At 44.0% G+C, this 25,275-nt stretch overlaps 1 protein-coding gene across 11 annotated transcripts in view; it reads left to right on the forward strand.

The window, feature by feature from the left end:
• LOC134345188 (transcription factor Dp-2-like) overlaps nt 1-25,275 on the forward strand; it is a 273,052-nt gene that overhangs the window by 189,908 nt on the left and 57,869 nt on the right. For 10 of the 11 annotated variants that reach the window (XM_063045426.1, XM_063045431.1, XM_063045428.1 and 7 more), the window contains 2 exons: nt 13,742-13,904; nt 24,017-24,163. In XM_063045426.1, coding sequence (XP_062901496.1) covers nt 13,742-13,904; nt 24,017-24,163 — 310 coding nt within the window. The remainder of the gene's footprint in view (nt 1-13,741; nt 13,905-24,016; nt 24,164-25,275) is intronic. The other variant, XM_063045429.1, reaches the window with a different exon arrangement.

Genomic DNA, 25,275 nt, shown 5'->3' on the forward strand with positions numbered 1-25,275 from the left:
TAGAGATTGGCAGGTATGATGTTGTGAGCACCACTGCGTTGTGACTGAAAGAAGATCATAGTTGGGAGCTTAACATCCAAAGATGCGCATTGTATCAGAAGGATAAGCCAAGAGGGTGGAGTGTGGCTGATAAAAAATGAAATCAAACCCTTAAGAAAGATATAACCTAGGATTTGAAGATGTCCATTCCTTGTTGGTGTAGTTAAGAAACTGCATGGGTAAACAGATCCTAATGGGAGTTATATACAGGCCTTCGAACAGTAGCCTGGACGTGGGCAATTTCAACATTCAGGTAGGTTGGGAAAACCAGGTTGGTGCTGGGTCCAACAGAAGGAAAATGCCTATAGCATGGCTTTTTAGAGCAGCTTATGGTTGAGCCTACTTGGGGCATTGTTCCTTCTAAGCTGTGTGGGAGCGTGGCATGCACTTATGCTTTTTTACCACGCAACTGGAATTTTCTTTTATAAAATGTTAATATAATTTTGAAATTATGCTAATATTTTGAAATCCATGTTAACATAATTGTAAAATATACAACTGATTGTGTTTTGAATATAATCCATACCTTTTCTAAATAATACAAGTACCACAACCTTTACTTTGAAATATTTTAGAGCTTCAATGTATTTACATTGTCAATATTTCAAGTTACAATAATGTTACAAATTGTAACAATAAACACAGAATGGAAGTTGATAGCTCATTGTTAAATAAACTGCCAGTCTGCCGAATGCCAATGCCATCTAGTCAAAACATTTTACATTTGCCATTGTGTCTCTCAGCTGTTTTGTCTGCCTGACATTGTTTATTTGTGTTGTGAGTTGTGGTTTTTGTTTGTTTGATGTGCATATTACAAAAAAAACATTTAAAGTACTGTGCAGTTTTCAGGCTGTGTAAATTTTTTCAGCTCAGAGCAATGATTGGTCTGCGCAACTGTTTATAAAAATAGATGGAATGTTTACTAGGGGAAAGGCAATTCTGGATTGGGTGTTGTGTGATGAACCAGATTTGATTAGGGAGCTTAAAGTAAAGGAACTCTTAGGATACAGTGATCATAATTTGATAGAATTCGCCATGCAGTTTGAGAGGGAGAAGACAAAGTCAGAAGTCTTACAGTGGAGTAAAGACATGAGAGAGGAGCTAGCCAAAGTAGATTGGGAGGGAACACTAGCAGGGTTGACGGTAGAACAGCAATGGCCGGAGTTTGTAGGAGCAGTTTGGAAGGCACTGCAAAGATGCATCTCAGAGATGAGGTGGTATTCTAAAGTGAGGATGGGGCAAGCATGGCTGATGAGGGAAGTCAAAGACAGCAGAAAATTAAAAGAGAGGGCATATAATATAGCAAAAGCTAGTGGGAAGTTAAGAGGATTGGGAACCTTTTAAAAAGCAACAGAAGGAAACTAGAAGTCCATAAGAATGGAAATGATAAGAATAGAAACAAAGAAAAGCTAGCCAACAGAATAAAAGAGGATGCCGTTGGATATATAGTATAAAGAGTAAAAGAGGGGTGAGAGTGTATAATGGACTGTTTGAAAATGATGCTGGAGAGTTAGTAATGAAGGACAAAGAAGTGGCAGATAAGTATTTTGCATCAGTGGAGGAGGCCAGAAATTAGAGAGTGTCGGGGAAAGGTGTCAGTGTAGTTGCTACTACTAAGGAGAATGAGTTTAGGATGCTGAAGGGTCTGAAGGTAGATAAGTCACCTGGCCCAGATTGACTACACCCCAATGTCCTGAAAGAGGTAGCTGAAAAAATTGTGGAGACATCAGTAATGGTCTTTAAAGAATCACTAGATTCTGGAATGGTTGTGGAGGACAGGAAAATTGCAAATGTTACTCCAGTCTTTTAAGAAGGGAGAGAGACAGAAGAAAGAAAATGATAGTAGAGTCCTGAAGAAGAGCCTTTGTCTAAAATGTCGATTGTTTGTTCATTTCTGTGGATGCTGCCTGACCTGTTGAGTTCCTCCAGCACTTTTTGGGTGTTGCTTTGGGTTTCCAGCATCTGCAGAATTTCTTGTATTTATCGGCCGGTTAGCCTGACTTCAGTGGTTCGGAAGATGTTACAGTCCATTATGAAGATCGGGGTTTCAGGATATTTGGGGACACATGATAAAATAGGCCAATGTCAGTATGGTTTCCTTAAAGGAAAATTGCCTGACAAATCTGTTAAAATTCTTTGAGGAAATAATAGGTTGGATAGATAAAGGAGAGTCAGTGGATGTTGCTTACTTGAATTTTCAGAAGGCCTTTGACAAGGTGACGCATATCAGGCTGCTTACCGAGATAGGAGCCGATGGTATTACAAGAAAGATACTAGCATGGATAGAAGATTGACTACTGGTAGGAGGCAAAGTGTGGGAATTAAAGGAGCCTTTTCTGGTTGGCTGCTGGTGGTAAGTGGTGTGCCACAGGGGTTAATGTTTTGACTGTTCCTTTTCAGGTAATGTGTCAATGATTTGGATGATGGAATTGATGGCTTTGTGGCCAGTTTGTGAATGATATGAAGGCAGGTGGAGTGACAGGTAATGTTGAAATAGGAAGTCTGCAGAATGACATAGACAGGTTGGGAGAATGAGCAAAGAAGTGGCAGATTGAATATAGTGATGGGAAGTGCATGGACATGAACTTTGGTGGAAGTAATAAAGACATAGACTAATTTCTAAATGGGGAGAAAATCCAAAAATCAGAGCTACAAAGGGACTTGGTCCTTGTGCAGGATTCCCTAAAGATTAACTTGCAGGTTGAGTTGGTGGTAAGGAAGGCAAGTACAGTGTTAACATTCATTTCAAGAGGACTAAAGCATAAGAACAAGGATGTGATGCTGAGACTTTATAAGACAATTTTCAGACCACACTTGGAATATTGTGAGCAGTTTTGGGTCCTTTATGTATGAAAATATGCGTTGGCATTGGAGAGGGTCCAGAGAAGAGTCACGAGAATGATTACCGAACTGAAACTGCTAATATATGAGGAGTGTTTGATAGGTATAGGCCTGTAGTCGCAGGAGTTCATGAGAATGAGGGAGGATGCCATTGAAACCTATCAAATACTGAAAGGTGTACTGTAGATAGAGTGAATGTGGAGAGGATGTTTTCCATAGTAGGTCTAGAATCAGAGGGCACAGGCTCAGACTAGAGGGGCATCAATTTAGAACAGAGGTGAGGTGAAATTTCTTTAGCCAGAGAGTAGTAAATCAGTGGAATTCATTGCCACGGACAGCTGTGGAAGTCAAGTCATTGGGTATATTTAAAGTGGAGGTTGATAGGTTTTTGATTAGTCAGGGTGTCAAAAGTTACAGGGAGATGGCAGGAGAATGGGATTGAGAGGGCTAATAAATAGTACTGATGGAATGGCAGAACAGACTTGATGGGTTGAAAGGCCGAATTCTACTCCTATGTCTTAAGGTGTAAATGCTACACTTACCCAGTCACCTCCTCCCTCACCTCCATCCAGTGGAGCAACACTTCACCAGCAAGTCTGTTGGGGTCACGTCTACTGTATCCAGTGCTCCTGATGTGGCATCCTCTACATTGGTGAGGCCAGCATAGATTGGGGATCACTTTTTCAAGCACCTCTGCTGCATTTCAAAAAGCAGCACTTTCAGGTGGTCAACCATTTTACTTCCAATTCCCATTCCTATTCTGACATGTCAGTCCATGGCTTCCTCTTCTGCCATGATGAGACCAGTCTCTGGCTGGAGGAGCAATACTTCATAGTCTGTCTTCATAGCCTCCAGCCTAATAGTATGAACACCAATTTCTCTAGCTTCCAGTAATTTTTTCTCCTTCCGCCTTCCTCTTCTTTCATTCCCAACTCTGGCTCCACTCCTACCTCTTCTCTTGTGCTCACTTGCATATCACTTTCCCCGGAGCACCCCTTTCTTCCCATTCTCCCATGGCCCACTCTCCTTTCCTATCAGATTCCTTGAATTAATGTTCTGTTGCAACCTATATCAAACCCCCACACTATTCACAACTCCACCAATCTTCGTGCCATCTGCAAACTTACTCACTCACTATCAACTTCCTCAGCGAAATCATTTATAAAAATCTCAAAGAGCAGGGGTCCCAGAACACATCCCTGTGGAACAGCACTTGTCATCGATCTCCAGGCAGAACACACTCCATCTACTCTGTCCTATGGCCAACACAATTCTGTATCCACCACATCCACTGCTGTACCTTCATCAGTGTGCTTTGTCGCATCCTCAGAGCGTTCAGTCAGGCTCATGCTCCAAGACCTGCCTTTCACAAAGCTGTGCTAATCGAACTACACTTCTCCAATTCGTAAATCCTTGAAGAATCCCCTTCGATAATTTGCCCACTACTGAGGTCATTCCCAGAGCTTTCCCTACTTCCGTTCTTGAATATTTTCCACCATCCACCCTGCTTGCTGGAGACATTTCTCCTAACTTGTCTTTCCAAGATTCAACACTGTTTATTGTCATTCTTCAGTACATCAGTGTAAAGTAGAAGGAAATGATTGTTATTCCAGATCTGATGCAGTATTAGAGAACACATTAAGCATAAATAACACAATAAATGTAAAAGCAATTGTATAAAACCCATGTGCAAGTCACTGTTATATACATAGACACCAGGTGATGTGTATGTAGTGGTGGAGTGGTCGATCAGCCTTACAGCTTGGGGGGAAGTAACTGATTTTGTGCCTAGCAGTCCTGGTGTGGATCCTGTGTAGCTACTTCCCTGATCAGAGTGGGAGAGACTGCAGGTGGGCGGAATTCCTTCAGTGACTGGTCATTCTAGGCATCCGTTAGTCTCGTGAGACCATGGATTTACGCCTTGGAAGGTTTCCAGGCCGTAGGCCTGGGCAAGGTTGTATGGAAGACCGGCAGTTGCCCATGCTGCAAGTCTCCCCTCTCTATGCCACCGATGTTGTCCAAGGGAAGGGCACTAGGGCCGTTACAGCTTGGCACCGGTGTTGTCGGAGCAATGTGTGGTTAAGTGCCTTGCTCAAGGACACAACACACTGCCTCGGCTGAACTCACGACCTTCAGATTACTAGACTGATGCCTTAACCACTTGGCCACACGTCACTGACTATATGTCCTTGATGGCAGTAGGCTGGTGCCAGTGGTGCACTGGGCAGTTTTTAACTACCCATTAGAGAGCTCCGCTATCCTGCACAGTGCAGTTTCAGTACCACACAGTGATGTTAGGATCTGATTCACTGCGCGCCTGTAGAAGGCCATAAGTATTGATGTGCGTAAACCAGCTTTCTTCAGCCTCCTCGGAAAGTAGAGTCATTGCGGGGCTTTCTTGGCTGTGGAGGATGTGCTCTGGGGCCAGTAGTTTGGTTGTAGTGTGAATGTGGGGAGGAAATATCACCCAGTCAAGACTTCATATTCAAAATCAGTATACTGGATTAGCGTGGCCTGCTTTTGCAGAATCTGTAATGGAGTTTTTAAATAATAGCCCAAAATGCTGAAAATATTCAGCTTTTTGGACAGCATCTCTGGAAAAGCAAATAGATCACTGAAAAAAAGAAGAAGGAATAGCTTTATTTGTCATATACACATCAAAACATACAATGAAATGAATTGCTTGCATTAATGACCATCAGAGTCCAAGGATTGTGCTGGGGGCAGCCCATAATTGTCACTAAGCCTCTGGCACCAAGATAGCATACCCTCAACTTACTGACCCTAACTCGGGGGGCTTACAGCCCCAAGTCCATGGACCCTTTGCTTAATGGTATTGGTCCATGGCATAAAGAAGGGTTGGGAACCTTTGCCCTAGCTCATCCATCTTTGGAATGTGGGAGGAGACTGAAGCACCCGGAGGAAACCCACATGGTCACAGGGAGATGACACAAACTCCTTGCAGGCAGCTGCGGGAATTGAACCTCGAATACTGGTGCTGTAAATTGTTACGATGACGCCTATGGTAATTTACTTTTGCCTGAATGATCTGCAGATAATCTGTTTACACGGGTTGCTACTTCACATTTTGTTTTCAGTCACGTGGCGATGTGACTTCACTTAAATCCCTTTTGCCTTTAATTTAATGGTTCCTGCTCCCATGCAGTGACACTCCAAGCAGTGCACACAAGACGCTGTAGGAAATCTGCAAGTCTCTACAGAGCTGAATAAGCAGTTGGCATTTCGGACCAGGACCATCCATCAGGTCACAGCCCGAACGTTAACTTTTGCTCCTCCTCATAGATGCTGCCTGACTTGCTGAGTTGCTCCAGCATTTTGGATTTCCAGCATCTGCAGAAGCTATTGTGTTTATACTTTAATTTTACATATAAACCAAGGTTATTTGTTGTATAACAAGCTGCAGGGATAGAGTCACAGAGTGCTTCAGCACAGAAACACGCCCTTCGGCCCATCTAGTCCATGCTGAACTATTTATCTGCCTAGTGCCATCGACCTGCACCCAGACCATAGCCCTCTATACCGCTCCCATCCCTGTACTTATCCAAATTTCTCGTATTTCTTGAAAATAAACCTGCATCCACCACTTCCGCTGGTAGCTCCTTCCACCCTCTCACCAGCCTTTGAATGACAATTACCCCGTCATCTTCCTCTTAAACATTTCACCTTTCACCTTTAACCTATCACCTCTAGTCCTAGATTCACCCAAGCTCAGTGGAAAAAGCCTGCTTATATTTACCCTGTCTATACCTCAAATAATCTTTTATACCTCTATCAAATCTCCTCTCATTCTATGCTCTTGGAAAAATTTTGATATGATGACATTTTTCAATAATGTACTTTCAAATGATTCAGTTATACATCTGATATTTGAACTAAACATTGTCTTATCGCTTTTTAATTTGTTCTTTCTGAGAAAATAGGGTTAAATTGCTGACAAAGGAATAGCAATAAAGATGTGCATGTGTTGCAAGTCAGGCTGAAATCTGAAAGATCTATTTAGCAAGGGAAAAGTTTTCCAGTCACTTGAAGTTCAGAACCACTTCCATTTATAAAATTTGTCTGTCGGGTTTTTTTTAGCCTGATTCAAAGGTGACAGCAGCCAAGTGAAAACTTGTGTGTATTCAGTGACTTTGTTCAGGAAAGTGCTTGAATAATTAAAGAGAACACAGAGCAGAATACAGTTAATGTTCTTATTGGTTCCTCAGGAAAGCCCAAGATAGAACAGTAAATAGTTGTTTCCCAATTATAGTCTTTTATCTGTCAGTAGTTTGCTTGAAGATTCGCATTTTGGCTTCGTGCTAAATCAGCTCTTATTTTAATTGGCAATTTCTATGGTGTAAGATTATGTTTCTGAAATGTAATCAGGACAGAAAGTAACCAGAGACTTGGTTCCACATTAACTTCAGACTACTTGTTATTCTGCATTTGGTGCTCTAAAGTAGTTGCCAACCTTCCTTAAAGAGAAGAAAAATCAGGTGTATTTAAGGTTAGGTTGCCTTTGCAAGCAAAGGCCTTCTATTGTTCTTGTAATGATGGACAATGCAATCTGCTTTCTCACCAGTTAAGGTTAACAAAAAAAATCAACTTATTGCACCCCCATATGCTATTACACAAATGTAGATCTGTTTCTCTTTGTGAGAAACCACGTGGGAGTAAGGCTCATTATAAATTGTGAGCCATGACGCAAGTTACTGTCAGTTTGTTCGTTCCATTTTGTCTGTGAAGTACATTGGTGCATTGGCTCGTAACCTGACATGCATATATAAAGAACTTCTTGATACCAAGGAGAGAACAAATATTGATTTAACTGTTTGTTTATAAGAAATGCATGTATTTATTTTTTTATTACATACCAACTCGGGCAACTGTTGCTGTTATTTAATAAACACTTTTTCATAATTGATTTAGCTTCCTTCAGAAATTTAAGTCGAAAAATATGTTGCAGTGTTTTGAAGGATGATATGTGTGACTTGTTACACTATAAAACGTAAGCTTAAAACATTCAGCCCATCAAATCTGCTCCTTTTCCTCATGGCTGAGTTTTTTTTCTCCCTTAACCCCATTCTCCTGTCTTCTCCCTGTAACATGTGACACCCCTGCTGATAAGAACCTATCAACCTCAACTTTAAATATAAAATTTTAAGTGAAGTATAGTCATTTTTTTGTGTATTATATAATTTCTTTGCATTTTGTGTACAATGGAGGATGAACTGCTGGAAGACCTCAGTGGGTCAACAGTTGTGGAGGCAAAGAGGTGGTCAACGTTTCGGTTTGAGATCCTGCCTGGGGTTGAGAATGTGGAAGTGAAAGGGAGGGGTGAGGGAGGTTGGTAGCTGAAACCAGATGTGGGGGTGGGGAGGGGTGGGGTGGATGAGAGGGATTGATGATCAGATGAAGCCAGGTGGGAATGGAGGATAGTGAGCCAAGGGAGAGAATAAAAAAGTGTTAATAGGTATGTGGGTTGTGGGCAGATGGAACTAGGTGAGGAAAGATGATGAGTTTTGGTACTAAGGGATGGAAAAGACGTACAAAGGGAAATAGAATTAGAGTGAACAAGTAGGAGTGGAAAGGGACATGGAGGATGAGTTACCCGAAACTGAAAAATTCAGTGTTCATGCTATTAAGCTGCAGGCTTCACAAGTTCAATGTGACCTGTTTGTTCATTCAGTTTGCATTTGGTTTCACCGTAGCAGTAGAGAGGACTGAAGACATTCAGGTCATTGTGAGAAAGGGTGTTGAAAAGACACACATCCAGGCACTCAAGATGGCCATTGGGACAGAATGCTGGTGTTTTGCAAAGTTGTCATTTGGGTACACTGACAGAGAGGATGATGCGTCCATATGATAAAGCAGCTTTGTGCAAATCCAAAGGCAATATCAGCAATTAAAGATTAGTTTTTGGATGTCACATGTACATGATAACATATAGTGAAATGTGTCATTTCCTCAAGTCAAAGCAGCGAGGACTGTGCTGCGCTTCTGGTGCCAATGTAGCATGCCCACAATTGGCTAACCCTAATCCATTAGTCTTTGGAATGTGGGAGGACACCGGAATGCTCAGAAGAAACCTACATGTTCACTGGGAGAACGCACTAATTCCTTACAGATGGCGGCGAGCACTGAACCCCATTCTCACAGGCTGGTCCTAGTCACCGGCTACCTTGCTGCCCCATGTAGAATTATTCTTCTGTGCACAACTTTTCTCACTTTAGGCAAATTTGACAAAACCTTCGTGCCAAGATACATTGGCAGAATGGCTGGCTAATGACAGATGTATTTTACTGCAGATAAGTAATGTAATTTGAAGGGAGAAAACTTGCTTTTATGTCGTGCCTTTTACATTTCACATATCAAGTGCTTCAGAACCAAATTATTAATTTTGAAGGGCTGTTAATGTTTTGTGCATCAAATGCATGAGACAGTTTCCTGACTGTGTGTTCCCAAAAACACAGCATTTGAAATATGGCCATCTTGTCTGGTTTGGGTTGAGTTGATTAGGCAAACAGCAGCTAAAGCTGCAGTAACAATAAGAGATGTTTTTGCTTCTGTCTAAGCAGAACTTTACTGAGCAGGCAGCTAGTTCTGAAGAATGGTATATCTAATAATGTAGCATCCCTCAATATTCACTTAAACTGGGTATTAATTTCTAATTCAATTGAAACGTATTGAGGCTTATTGAAAGATTAAGGGGTATTAACTGATTTTCCTTTGAAACACCAGAAAATGGTGTTTTCAGCATCAGCATGTGAGGTAGTAAGATTTTCAACAGTGAAACAGGCTAATGAAGGAGTGGAGCTTTGAGGCTTTGACTCTAGAGGCTTCGATGAGAAGAGGCAGAGGACAAGCTTGCTCGCAGTTTGTCTTTACAATGTCTCCTGAGACGGTGATGTGCCTCTCATGTGAGATGTGGCAGTCTTGGGGGAACGCCCCTATCCCGCAGAGTTACGTCTGCCAGAAGTGCATATGGCTGGGCGATCTGGAAGACCGTGTAAGGAATCTGGAGCAGCAGCTGGATGACCTTCGACTCATAAGGGAGAATGAGGCAGTCATAGATGAGAGCTACAGGGAGGTAGTCACACCTAGGCTGTCGGAAGCAGGTCATTGGGTGACAGTCGGGGGGGGGGTAAGCGAAGGTGAGCAGACAGGTAGTGCAGAGCACCCCTGTAGCCATTCCCCTGAATAATAAGTTTACCATCCTGGATACTGTTGGTGGGGACGACTGACCAGGGGCGAGCCACAGTGGCAGGGCCTCCGGCACTGAGTCTGACCCTGTGGTGCAGAAGGGTGGGACGGAGAAGAGGAGAGCTGTCGTCATTGGAGACTCTATAGTCAGGGGAGCAGACAGGAGATTTTGTGGACGTGAGAAGGACACCCGCATGGTTTGTTGCCTTCCGGGTGCCAGGGTCCGGGATGTCTCTGACCGGGTGCACAACATCCTGGTACGAGAGGGAAAGCAGCCAGAAGTCGTGATACATGTTGGTACCAATGACATAGGCAGGAGGAGGGATGAGGTCCTGAAGTGTGAGTTTCGGGAACTAGGCAGAAGGCTGAAGAACAGGACCTCAAGGGTGGTGTTCTCAGGATTGCTGCCAGTGCTACGTGACAGTGATGGTAAGAATTTGAGGAGATGGCAGTTGAATGCGTGGCTGAGGAGTTGGTGCGGGGAGCAGGGTTTTAGATTTTTGGATCGTTGGGATCTCTTCTGGGGAAGGTGGGACCTGTACAGATTGGATGGGTTGCACCTGAACCGGAGGGGGAGCAAGATCCTTGCAGGTAGGTTTGCTAGCATAGTTTGGGAGGGTTTAAACTAATTTGCAAGGAGGATGGGACCCGGAGCGATAGAGCAGTGAAAGAAGTGCATGGAGTAGAGCCAGATCTTAGAGAGGCATTGAGGAAAGAGAAGCAGAATAAACGGTGTAAAGGTAGTAAGGCAGAAGGGCTAAAGTGTATGTACCTCAATTCAAGAAGCATCAGGAACAAAGGTGATGAACTGAGAGCTTGGATACATACATGGAATTATGATGTAGTGGCCATTACAGAGACTTGGCTGGCACCAGGGCAGGAATGGGTTCTCAATATTCCTGGATTTCAGTGCTTTAAAAGGGATAGAGAGGGGGGAAAAGGGAAGGAGCAGTGGCATTACTGGTCAGGGATACTATTACAGCTACAGAAAGTGTGGGTAATGTAGCAGGATCCTCTTTTGGGTCAATATGGGTGGAAGTCAGGAACAGGAAGGGAGCAGTTACTCTATTGGGGGTATTCTATAGGCCCCCTGGTAGCAGCAGAGATACAGAGGAGCAGATTGGGAGGCAGATTTTGGAAAGGTGCAAAAATAACAGGGTTGTTATCATGGGTGACTTTAACTTCCCTAATATAATTGGCACCTGATTAGTTCCAAAGGTATAGATGGGGCAGAGTTTGTTAAGTGTGTCTAGGATGGATTCCTGTCACAGTTTGTGGACAGGCCGACTAGGGGGAATGCCATACTAGATCTAGTACTAGGTAATGAACCGGGTCAGGTCACAGATCTCTCAGTGGGTGAGCATCTGGGAGACAGTGACCACCGCTCCCTGGCCTTTAGCATTATCATGGAAAAGGATAGAATCGGAGAGGACAGGAAAATTTTTAATTGGGGAAGGGCACATTATGAGGCTATAAGGCTAGAACTTGCGGGTGTGAATTGGGATGATGTTTTTGCAGGGAAATGTACTATGGTCGATGTTTAGAGATCTCTTGCAGGATGTTAGGGATAAATTTGTCTAGGTGAGGAAGATAAAGAAAGGTAGGGTGAAGGAACCGTGGGTGACAAGTGAGGTGGAAAATCTAGTCAGGTGGAAGAAAGCAACATACATGAGGTTTAGGAAGCAAGGATCAGATGGGTCTATTGAGGAATATAGGGAAGCAAGAAAGGAGCTTAAGAAGGGGCTGAGAAGAGCAAAAAGGGGGCATGAGAAGGCCTTGGTGAGTAGGGTAAAGGAAAACCCCAAGGCATTCTTCAATTATGTGAAGAACAAAAGGATGACAGGAGTGAAGGTAGGACCGATTAGAGATAAATGTGGGAAGATGTGTCTGGAGGCTGTGGAAGTGAGCGAGGTCCTCAGTGAATACTTCTCTTCGGTATTCACCAATGAGAGGGAACTTGATGATGGTGAGGAAAATATGAGTGAGGTTGATGTTCTGGAGCATGTTTATATTAAGGGAGAGGAGGTGTTGGAGTTGTTAAAATACATTAGGATGGATAAGTCGCTGGGGCCTGACGGAATATTCCCCAGGCTGCTCCTTGAGGCGAGGGAAGAAATTGCTGAGCCTCTGGCTAGGATCTTTATGTCCTCGTTGTCCACGGGAATGGTACTGGAGGATTGGAGGGAGGCGAATGTTGTCCCCTTGTTCAAAAAAAGGTAGTAGGGATAGTCCGGGTAATTATAGACCAGTGAGCCTTACGTCTGTGATGGGAAAGGTGTTGGAAAAGATTCTTAGAGATGGGATCAATGGGCATTTAGAGAATCATGGTCTGATCAGGGACAGTCAGCATGGCTTTGTGAAGGGCAGGTCATGTCTAACAAGTCTGATAAGAGTTCTTTAGGATGTGACCAGGCATATAGATGAGGGTACTGCAGTGGATGTGATCTATATGGATTTTAGTAAGGCATTTGAGAAGGTTCCACACGGTAGACTTATTCAGAAAGTCAGAAGGCATGGGATCCAGGGAAGTTTGTCCAGGTGGATTCAGAATTGGCTTGCCTGCAGAAGGCAGAGGGTCACGGTGGAGGGAGTACATTCAGATTGGAGAATTGTGACTAGTGGGATCTGTTCTGGGACCTCTAATTTTCGTGATTTTTATTAACCATTTGGATGTGGGGCTAGAGGGGTGGGTTGACAAGTTTGCAGATGACATAAAGGTTGGTGGTGTTGTCGATAGTGTAGAGGATTGTCAAAGATTGCAGAGACATTGATAGGATGCTGAAGTGGGCTGAGAAGTGGCAGATGGAGTTCAACCCAGAGAAGTGTGAGGTGGTACACTTTGGAAGGACAAGCTCCAAGGCAGAGTAGAAAGTAAATGGCAGGATACTTGGTAGTGTGGAGGAGCAGAGGGATCTGGGGTATATGTCCACAGATCCCTGAAAGTTGCCTCACAGGTGGATAGGGTAGTTAAGAAAGCTTATGGGGTGTTAGCTTTCATAAGTCGAGGGATAGAGTTTAAGGGTCGCGATGTAATGATGCAGCTCTATAAAAATCTGGTTAGGCCACAACTGGAGTACTGTGTCCAGTTCTGGTCGCCTCACTATAGGAAGGACGTGGAAGCTTTGGAAAGGGTACAGAGGAGATTTACCAGGATGCTGCCTGGTTTAGAGAGTATGCATTATGATCAGAGATTAAGGGAGCTAGGGCTTTACTCTTCGGAGAGGAGGAGGATGAGAGGAGACGTGATAGAGGTGCACAAGATAATAAGAGGAATAGTTAGAGTGGATAGCCAGCGCCTCTTCCCCAGGGCACCGCTGCTCAGTACAAGAGGACATGGCTTTAAGGTAAGGAGTGTGAAGTTCAAAGGGGATGTTAGAGGAAGGTTTTTTTACTCAGAGAGTGGTTGGTGTGTGGAATGCACTGCCTGAGTCAGTGGTGGAGGCAGATACACTAGTGAAGTTTAAGAGGCTACTAGACAGGTATATGGAGGAATTTAAGGTGGGGGTTATATGAGAGGCAGGGTTTGAGGGTCAGCACAACATTGTGGGCCGAAGGGCCTGTCATGTGCTCTACTATTCTAAATTGTTAATCAGTTGCATATACGAAATAAGATGCACAGTAAGCGAAGTATTAAACTTGGCTGTTTTCTTTCTTTCAGTAAGCGAAGCAAGAAAGGGGAAAAGAATGGGAAGGGCCTACGGCACTTTTCAATGAAAGTATGTGAAAAGGTGCAGCGGAAAGGAACGACTTCTTACAATGAGGTGGCTGATGAGTTGGTGGCCGAATTCAGCAATTCCAATAACCATATGTCTTCAGATTCTGTAAGTGGATAGCGCATCAAATCTATTATGAGGAGTTCCATTAACCTCTCGTATGGCAACTCTGAAGTAAAATCAAATGATCGATAAATTGGCTTACTATTGTCGCATGTGCCAAGCTATGGTAAAAAGCTTTTGTTTGCATGCCATCCAGACAGATCATTCCATGCCAAAGTACATTAATGAAGTTCAAAATGTTGCAGAATATAGTGCTACTGTAAAACAGTGGAAGTGTTTTCAGGTGAACAAATGAGGGGGCAAGACCCATGACAAGGTAGGTCGAGAGATGAAGAGTTGAGCTTTATCAGATAAAAGGTGCATTCAAGAATTCTCCTCCTCATCTGTTTACCCCTTAATGTGGGTCTATATCTCTAAGCGCTTAGCTATTTTTTTTAATGAATTTTGTGCAGTTGATTCTTCTGTATAGGCAATGAATCAATCTCATTCTGAATGCCACTGTACAAAGGGTTTTTCTCAGATTCAGATTTATTTATCACGTGTACAAGAAATATAAAATGAAATTTGTCATTTGCGTTGACAACCAACTCACCCAGGGATGTGCTGGGGCAGCCCGCAGGTGTCGCTACATATTCTGCTGCCAACGTAGCATGCTGACAGTGTTCAGCAGCACACAGAACAATACAAACAGCAACAACAATAGCAACAGAACGAAATAAGACAACAGCAGCAAATCAAGGTTCTTCCCATTCCCACCCACTCCCTCACAAACAGGCTTCCTACCCTGGACAAGTCACACCCGGGCTTTCAGTCCTTGTCCCTGGACCCTCAGACATCGGGTCTCCAATCTCCAGTCCTTGTCCCTGGACACTCAGTCATTGGGTCTCCAATCTCCAGTCCTTGGCCCTGGACTCTCAGGCATCATGTTTCCAATCTCCAATCCTTGGCCCTGGACCCACAGACATCAGGTCTCCAATTTCCAGTCCTTGGTCCTGGACTCTCAGGCATCATGTTTCCAATCTCCAGTCCTTGGCCCTGGACCCACAGACATCAGGTCTCCAATTTCCAGTCCTTGGCCCTGGACTCTCAGGCATCATGTTTCCAATCTCCAGTCCTTGGCCCTGGACCCACAGACATCAGGTCTCCAATCTCCAGTCCTCGGCCCTGGACTCTCAGACATCAGGTTTCCAATCTCACGTCCTTGTCCCTAGACATTCAGACATCGGGTCTCCAATCTCCAGTCCTTGGCCCTGGACCCACAGACATCGGGTCTCCAATCTCCAGTCCTTGGCCCTGGACCCACAGACATCGGGTCTCCAATCTCCAGTCCTTGGCCCTGGACCCTCAGACATCGGGTCTCCAATCTCCAGTCCTTGGCCCTGGACCCACAGACATCGAGTCTCCAGTCCTTGGCCCTGGACCCACAGACGTCGGGTCTCCAATCTCCAGTCCTTGGCCCTGGACCCACAGACATCGAGTCTCCAGTCCTTGGCCCTGGACCCACAGACGTCGGGTCTCCAATCTCCAGTCCTTGGCCCTGGACCCTCAGACATCGGGTCTCCAATCTCCAGTCCTTGGCCCTGGACCCTCAGACATCGGGTCTCCAATCTCCAGTCCTTGGCCCTGGACCCACAGACATCGAGTCTCCAGTCCTTGGCCCTGGACCCACAGACGTCGGGTCTCCAATCTCCAGTCCTTGGCCCTGGACCCACAGACGTCGGGTCTCCAATCTCCAGTCCTTGGCCCTGGACCCTCAGACATCAGGTTTCCAATCTCATGTCCTTGTCCCTAGACACTCAGACATCGGATCTCCAATCTCCAGTCCTTGGCCTGGACTTGCATACTCAGCCTTCAAGCAGGTACCTCCTGACTCTCCAACTTTGGTCTAGGACCTTTTGGACTTTCTACTTCTGTACTTGCAGATGTTGATCTTTCGGGCTTTTTATATCCAGGATTGCTGACTTTCAGGCTTCTCCCTGTAGAATCACAGACTACGGTCTTCAACCTTTCCAGCTTTCTACCTCTGGACTTCGACATTGGGCATTGCCCTCTGGACTTCGTGACCCCAGGACATACCAATCATGAGCTTGGCCTTCGGGCCTCAAGCAAACCGACCTCTGGGATTGAAAATCTTCCACAGTGGAATGCCTTGGGTCTGATTTCTCGAGCCACACAGATCTCTGATCCTGGTGGCTGGGGGGTGGGGTGGTGGTTCATTGGCCCTCGTGACTCCTGATTCAACAGATCTGCAACCTGATTTTCGCCGACCTGGAGTACACAAGAAATTATAACATCATTGTAGTGTAGAGCAATTCCCGCACCCTGAATCTTCTGCTGTTTTCCTTGAGCCATGACTTTTTTTTGTTTTCTTTATCCAGTTCACACTTATAAGACAGAATTGGGACTACACCAGCCATGCTTTTGGATATTTTGGTTCTGGTGCTATTTGAATGAGTTCTCTCTGTATTCCTGGTTTTATACACCACAATCCAATTTCCTCTTCTGTAAGGAAACTTGATCTTGATACTTAGAACTAAAATCTCTCTTAGGAATTTACCGCATTAGAGCCTTCGCATCTTTCCTGATGTTCAGTGACCATAATTGAATGTAAGCTGGTTTCTTTGTAATTTCATGCCTCTAGGAAGCAAAGAAGCTGGAATGTTTGGTAAACTACTTTGCTATCTTTCTCTTGCCTACATAAATATAATAAAAAGCATTTTCAGAATTTCTAGCGCTGCAGTTATGTTTTTGAAAATCTAGACTCAAATTTGTAGGATGTTCATGTACTATGTCACTACCATTCTTTCCCCTGGTCAGCTCAGGGATTTGTTCCTGAGGACTGTTTGCAAGTGGTGAATGATCAAAGTAGCGTATGGGAGAAGATCACAAAAACTGCGGTGATGGGAGAGCAGGCAGGTGCAGGAAGAGTGGCCGCTGGCTGGCCTCACTGAGTTAGTGAGTGAGGGAATTAATCTGCTCGCTCACTGAGGTTTGTAGCAATGGTTGTGGGCACTGTATGGGGAGTTAAGGGTCAGTTAAGGTTTACAGACTATGGTGAAGGAGAGTTAGAGGTTAGCTTCATTAAATAAAGAGTCAGGAACAGGAGCTGGTTTTCGGAGTCCAGTTTGGAATGCTCCACCGTCGAAGGTCAGTGATCAGGGGCCAGGTCAGCAGGCGCTGAGAAGAGCTGTAATCTCCAGGTTGTCAAATCCCGAGTCGGAGGTCTGTATGGGCAGGAATTGCAAGGGCCTGCTCAGGTCACAGGGTTTAGAGGTCTGTGTAAATCCAGAAGTCGAAGCCCGAGATGCTCTGTGGTCAAAGGTCAGCAATTCTGATTGGTGGAGCCCCGAAGGTCAAACCTGTATTCAGCAAGTTTTAGGGTTGGGGGCCCAAAAGTCAAATCCGCGATCGGTTGATATCCAGAGGATGGCGAAGTCCAGAGGGCAAAGCTAGAGGTCGAAGTCCAGGGCTCCGTGAGTCTGGAGATGCAAAGCCTGATTGGTTGAAGACCTTTGCTGGCGAGTCTGGAGGTAGAGACCTGATGGTCAAGTCTGTGTGTCCAGGCTAGAGATTGAAATTGAAGGCCCAGTGTCTGCGAGTTTGAGAGACCAGGGCCAAGGCCTGGAGGCAGCCTGACTAGGGTTGGAGGCCAGCGGGAAAAGGGCCTTTTTTGTCGCTATCGCTGCTTGTGTTGTTCTGAATTGTAAGTTGTGTTTTGCTGTTGCGTGGAACATTGTGGGCATGCAGTATTGCCACTGGCATTTATGATGACGCAGGCTGCCTCCAACACATTCTTGGGTGCATTGGTTGTTAATGCAAAAAACACACTTAAGACCATAATACGTGGAAGCAAAATTAGGCCACACTGTGCATTTTAATGTGCGTGTGATAAATAAATGCAAACTGTATCTGCTCAGCACTGCTGACTGTGCTCAGATTGACCCAGTTCCCGACTATTGCAGCACAGAGACGAGAGAGTTGTGGGTGGGGAGAAAAGATGCACAGAAATGCCCTGTTCCCAACCAGCCGAAAAGGTTTACATCCCCACCAATCCCTCCAGTCTCCCAAACTTTCATTCCTTTGTACAGGTTGTCCATGGGTCAGGCACTGTACCCTGGGAAGGACCTATATCCCCAGTTCTGTCAACTGTTTCAACATTTTCATTGTCCCCAGGAACATATCCCTCCTCTCTCCTTCCCCCATTTGCTTGCTCTATTTGGGTGCTAACCCCCAATGTGTAGCATCTACTCTGTATTTCTCAACATCAGGTTTGGTTCTTCACCAGCTCTCTTGGAAGTACCCGCCCCTCTGTTCACACCCACACTTCGGTACCTTTTGTCCAATAACGAGTGCTAATTGAGTGACAACTTACTGCAGGTAAGAATCAGAATTGGGTTTAATATCACTAGCACACATCATAAAACCTGTTGTTTTGCGGCTGCAGTACATTGCAATACGTAATAATTTTAGGAGCTATACATTACAAAAGAAGAAGCTTCTGCGTTTTTCCCGTGACCGCGTGGGTTTCCTCCGGGTGCTCTGGTTTCCTCCCACAGTCCAAAGATGTTCCAGTTGATAGGTTAATTGGTCTTTGTAAATTGCCTTGTGACTCTGTTAGGGTTAAATCAGGGGTTGCTGGGCGGCGTGGCTCAGAGGGCAGGAAGGGTCTATTCCACGCTGTGGCTCAGTCAATCATTAAATAAAAAACGTAGTGCAAAAAGAGAGCCAAATTGTGGCTCCATTGTCCATTCAGAAATCCGATGGTGGAGGGGAAGGAGCTGTTCCTGAAACATTGAGTGTGTGTCTTCAGGTTCCTGTAGCCCCTCCTTGAGGGGAGCAATTAAAAGAGGTCATGTCCTAAGTGAAGGAATGTCCTTAATGGTGGATGACACCTTTTTCAGGCATCACCTTTTGAAGGTGTCCTCGACGCTGGGAGGCTAGTGCCCTTGATAGAGAAGGGCTGTGCAATTAATAGAGTTTTGGCACAGAAGCAGGCTGTTCGGCTCACTGAATAAACGTTGGCTTTTAACAAAGCAATCGCTGCTCTTTGCCCAAGGCCTTGCAAATTATTCTGTCAAACATCCATGCTTTTTCATTTTGAAAGCTCCAATTGGTCAGGTTCCTTTTAACCAAGCCCAGAGAAAGTGAATTGCAGATTGCAGCTACTGTCTGCATGAAAAATATTTTCCTTGCACACTGGGATTTAAACGTATAGAACTATTCTAAAACTATAATTATGTTCTGGTGTAGCACAATCCATTGAATAACAGCCTGCTAGGCCCTCCTGAGCTTTTTGCCTTCGTCTTCTGGAGATACAGATATGATGAAGTCATAGAGAAATACAGCTACAGAAACCGGCCCTTTGGCCCATCTGGTCCATGCTGAACCACTTAAGCTGCCTACTCCCATCAACCTGCACCTAGACCATAGCCCTCCATGTGCCAGTCCAAACTTCTCTTAGATGTTGAAATTGAGCAGGTGTGCACCACGGGCACTGGCAGCTCATTCCCACACCAATGGCCCTCTGAGTGAAGAAGATGTTTCCCTTAAACTTTTCATCTGTGTAAGACCTTCTCTAGTTGGTCCTACAAAGGTGAAATACCTTGCACTTGTCTGCATTAAATTCCATCTGCCATTTTTCCAGCTTATGCAGATCTCTCTGCAAGCTCCGAGTCTTCCTCACTATCCACTACATTCCCATTCTTGCTTAAAATTTTTAATATAGGAATTGTCTTTGGTTAATTTGCTTGTATCAGTCATGCATGTTTTGCAGATTATAAGAGAGGATGGTTCTTTTTGTTTAATGGGGGGATGCTGATAAATATTGTGTGTGTCTTAGACATCCTGACCCTTGTGGCTGGAATTACAAGTTGTTATTTTTTTCCTGGTTTCTCCATTCCCATTTAAAGACCACTTGTCTGTAACAATTCTGTGATTGCTCTCATCCTTTTTTCCTGTTTCCATTTCTGGCAGGCACATAGCAGAATTATTGTACTGGATGCCCTCTATTACAACTGCAACTACCCCTTATACCTTTGACCTAAATGCTAAATCTATCCTCTCATATCTTTGAATCATTTGCTAATGGGAACACTAAACCAAACATCATCTCGTAAAACTGTCCAATCTCTTTCAGCCTTGTTCAAGAAGAACAAGCCCATCTTCGTCCTTCTAATCTTACAGTGAAGACTCCCACACCTGGAATCATTCTAGTTACTATTTTGCGTGTGCAGTCTCAGAATTTTAAATCGTTTCTAAAGTGTGCTGATCAAACACTCCCACTTGTAGTCCAATGGTGCTTTATAAAGGTTCAAAATAAGTTTCCAGCTTTTGGATGACCTGAAGCCATTTTCTTCAACCCTGTTACAAGCTGAATTGCTTCATCCTTATATGCAATCCATATTTGTTGCCAACTTGGGTTTAAGTTTTGCTTTTCTTTTATTTTTCTAATTTAGAGATGAAACGCAGGAAAGGCCCATCCAGCCCAGTGAGCCCCACGGCCTAGCAACCCACCTGTTTAATCACAGGGCAATTTACAAAGACCATTGAGTACGTCTTTGGACTGTGGGAAGAAACCGGAGCACCCAAAGGATACCCACCCTTCAGATACAAATCCCTGACAGACAGTGCCAGGATTGATCTCCAACTTCTGGAATGTTCCACGCTGTGAAAGTGTTGCGCTACTGTGGTGCCCTGAACATTCTCAACATTGATGTTCATTTGATCCTAAACACTGTATTCTCTTTGTCACAAGTATCACTGTACTATCACCTGCTTCAGCTCACGCCTTAGTCTATCCACTTTTAAAAATCCTCATCACTGCTTTTGTTGATTCTGAATTCAGGTTTTCTAATGATAGTTGGCCTCTGTACCACCTCACCCAAAGGTGCGAGTTTAATTGTCATTCAACCATACATGAATGCCCATCAGTCCGGCCAAGTAGAACGATGTTACTCCAGAACCAAGATGCAAAACAGCAATCACACACAGCACAAGGCACATATAGCACATATAATGGTAACTTCACACACTCCATGACCCCTGACACCTGGAACTTCCACCGTTGCTAGTGTCTTCATGGTGGAAGACACTAGCAGTATGGTGAAAGTTATTAGGTATCAGGGGTTATGAAGTGTGTGAAGTTGCCATAACTAGAGAGAAAATTCTTGGGAAAGCTGAAAGGTCTGAAGGTGGGTAAGTCACCTAAACCAGATGGTGTACACCCCAGTGTTCTGAAAGAGGCGGCTGAGGAGATCGTGGCGGCATTAGAAGTGATCTTTCAAGAATCACTAGATTCAGGAATGGTTCCAGAAGACAGCAAATTCCAAATGTCACTCCAATCTTCAAAAAGGGAGAGAGACAGAAGAAAGGAAATTATAGGCCAGTTCGTCTGACCACAGTGGTTGGGAAGATGTTGGAGTCGATTGTTGAGGATGTGGTTTCAGGATACTTGGAGGCACCTGATAAAATAGGCCATAGTCAGCATGGTTTCCTCGGGAAAATCTTGCCTGAAAAATCTATTGGAATTCTTGATAGACAAAGGAGAATCAGTTGATGTTGTGCACTTGGATTTTTGGAAGGCTGACAAGGTGCCACCCATGAAGCTGCTTATCAAGCTACAGTCAGTGGTTCTAGCATGGTTAAAGCAGTGGCTGACTGGCAGGAGACAAAGAGTGGGAATATAGGGAGCCTTTTCTGGTTGGCTGGTAGTGTTCCACAGGGGTCTGTGTTGGGACCAATTCTTTTTATATTATATGTTTGGATGATGGTATTGATGGCTTTGTTGCAAAGTTTGCAGATGATATGAAGATAGGTGGAGGGGCAGGTAGTTTTGAGGAAATAGAGAGACTACAGAAGGACTTAGACAGATTAGGAGAATGGGCAAAGAAATGGCAGATGTAATACAGTGTCGGGAAGTGTATGGTTATGCGCTTTGGTCAAAGAAAACACAGGGTTGACTTTTTTTCTATATGGAGATAAAATACAAAGCTCTGAGGCACAAAGGGATTTGGAAGTCCTTGTGTAGGTTAGTCCGTAAAGGTTAGTTTGCAGGTTGAGTCTGGTAAGGAAGGCAAATGTGATGTTAGCATTCATTTCAAGAGGACTAGAATATAAAAGCAAGGATGTAATGTTGAGACTTAATAAAGCACTGGTGAGGCCTCACTTAGAGTATTGTGAGCAGTTTTGGGCCCCTTATCTTAGAAAGGATATGCTGAAACTGGAGATGGTTCAAAGGAGGTTCACGAAAATGAATCCAGGACTGAATGGCTTTTGATGGCTCAGGGCCTGTATTCACTAGAATTCAGAGGAATGAGAGGTGACCTAGTTGAAACCTATCGATTGGTGAAAGGCCTTGATAGAGTGGATGTGTTTCCTATGGTGGGAGAGTCCAAGACCAGATGACACAGCTTCAAAATAGAGGAGTGTCCTTTTAGAACGAAAATGAGGAATTTCTTTAGTCAGAAAGTAGTGAATCTGAGGAATTCTTTGCCGCAGGCAGCTTTGGAGCCAAGTCTTTATGTATATGTAAGACAGAGGTTGATAGGTTCTTAACTGGTCAGGGAATGAAGGGATATGGAGGGAAGGCAGGAAATTGGGGCTGAGAGGAAAAATGGATCAGCGATGATGAAATGGTGGATCAGACTCAATGGGCCAAATGGCCTAATCCTGCTCTTGTATCTTATGGGCTTATATAAGATAAAAGTAAACTTACAATCCCGCAAAAAATACATATAATCCACGTCCCCATATCCATGAATGTTGCAACAGACTGCAATCAAACACAATACATCTTGCCTTTTGCCAAGCGAACACTGGAGGGCAGCACTGACTCCAACATGTATTTCGCGCCATATCACCTTCGGCATTCCAGTGGGGCATACCGACTCTGACGCTACCCCCCCTTTCCAACCCCAGACAGCCGCAGAAAGGTGACACCACGGCTTGAGGCCTAGTCCTTGACACGACTGAGGGCCTGGCAACGCCCTAGCCGTTCACCAACAAATCAGTGAATTGGACTTGCGGCATTTCACATTAACAATAACCAACAGGTAATGCGATCACAAAAAAAAAAGCAACTAAGATAACAACTTGTTAGGCTGCACAATGACTCCTGCAATGCCTTGCTGTCACAGACAGCAGCACGATCCACATCAAATCCAGCTCCTTCAGTTTCTCCGCCAATGAGCGACTCTGATGGGGGTAGACCTGCAGTACTTTAGTCTTAATGCCCAGCAAGATCTTGTGATCATAAAAGTTACAGTTAAAAAGACAGTCACACCTTTGTCTGGCCCTGTTGAAGCCACTGCGTCCTATTTTGCTGCCATCATGTTATGAGCAACCCATTCTTGGTTTATTTTAGTTTGCCAGTGACTAGAATTTAAAATTCTCACCTTCTCATTTGGAGTCTTTGTCTTTAGAGAGAGTGAAACAGCCATAGCACCCCTTGAACACAACAGGCCGAAGCCTTTATTATGCCAGTGGATCTATGGCTGCTTTAGTGACAGTCCCGTGCTGGATACTGTATGTGGCATTGTCTCTCTGTCTCCCCAACACCTCGTGTAAGACCTAAGCATATTAGGTCTAGCAAGAGCCAGCGTGTTCTTAACAGATGTGAGTTTGACCACATCTACCATGACTTCCTCCAGTCATACCACTCTCCAAGGAATTCTGTGGTCCTAAAAGTTATCTGTGTTTGTGTTTATAGTAACAGACATCAGAAGAGTAATAAATACAAGAGATTCTGCAGATGCTGGTAATCTGGAGCAACACGCACAAAATGCTGGAGGAACTCAGTAGGTCGGGCAGCATCTTTGGAAAAGCATAAACAGTTGACATTTCGGGCTGAGACCCTTCATCAGGACTAAAAAGAATGATACAGTTTTATTACGTTTACCTCACACTGCTGAGTTCTTAAAAGCAGAGGTGCAAACAAGAATTGGTCATATGCTGTATTGAACTTGATTGACAGATTAAATTGTAAGCAAGTATTGGCCAATATATCAATTAAACTGGTGGTTCGAAGAGTAACATTTTTTTGATTGAGATGGTTTAATATTGTTAAAAGCTGAAATATGGGCAACATAATAAAACGTGAAGCCATGCATCTGAATTTTCTTCAATGATGGAGTTGGTTTGATTTCCACCATCCTTTTCAGCAGGCATATGATCAGAAGAACATACGGCGCCGTGTTTACGATGCTCTGAATGTGCTAATGGCTATGAACATCATTTCAAAAGAGAAGAAAGAAATCCGATGGATCGGGCTTCCCACAAATTCCGCTCAGGAATTCCAGAACCTTGAGGTGAATCATCGAAAATTGTACTGATAAATTGTACCTTATATGCTCTAGTAATATTACTGTGCAGTTTAAGCATGCTAACAGCTTAGCAAATCAGATTGTTCTATTTGGATTATTGAACCAAATAAGGCTTCAGAATATCTTAAGAATAAATTTCACAAATTGTTCTACTTATTTTTTTCAACCTTTGTTCCTTCCTGGTTCATTTATGTTTTTAGTATTGGCACTGGTTCCCAAAGCAATACTCATGCCTGAGTCTGAAGGGAAGTCCTATTCCAGAGACTTTAGCACAGAATCTCTTTCGATACCACAGCTGAAAACTAGAGCCTCCTATCCAATGAAAGTGCCATCCTTTATTTCTGATCTTTGCCTTCTCTCACAGATAAGAGATTTATAATGTCCCATCCTGCTATTTTGGAGAACAACAGTGGAGTTTCCCAAGTCATTATTTATCCTCGGCCAGCATCACTGAAGTGGAAAATGGAAGAAGATTACAAAGGCATAATCTCTTGTGTCCCTGGTTTAAACTTGTGTCTGAGGTGTATAGCGATAATGAACAATGTTGGATTACATCTTGACCTCTGTATGTTACTGCTTGCCCACAATACACTCAGGTTTTTATTGATTATGTTTTGGTATAGGACATTAAACAGTGCTGCACCGGGCAGGCCATTTGGCCCATGATGTTGTGGTGATCTTGATACCAATTTGTATATAGAATGTCCTCCTGTGTATCATCCAAATCCCTCCATTCCCTTGTGTTGATGTATCGATCTAAAAGCCTAAGCTGCACCAAAATGCCTACTTCCACTACTATGCCTAACACCTACCACTCTCTGCAAAAAAAACTTGCCCCTCATTTTGCTTTTAAACTTCCCCCTTCTAACCATCCACTGATATTTGATGTTTCTACCTCGGGGAAAAGATTCTGGCTGTCTGCCCTATCCATGTCTCTCATAATTTTATAAATGTGTATTATGATTCCCCTCCTTTAACTCATACACTCCAAGTAGCATCTTGGTAAACCTCATACACCCTCTCCACAGTTTTCACATCCTCCCTATAACGGGACAACCAGAACTACACACAATACTTGAAATTGATCTATTGTAAGG

This window comes from Mobula hypostoma, chromosome 4, assembly GCF_963921235.1.
Source record: "Mobula hypostoma chromosome 4, sMobHyp1.1, whole genome shotgun sequence".
In the NCBI taxonomy this organism is placed as follows: domain Eukaryota; kingdom Metazoa; phylum Chordata; class Chondrichthyes; order Myliobatiformes; family Myliobatidae; genus Mobula; species Mobula hypostoma.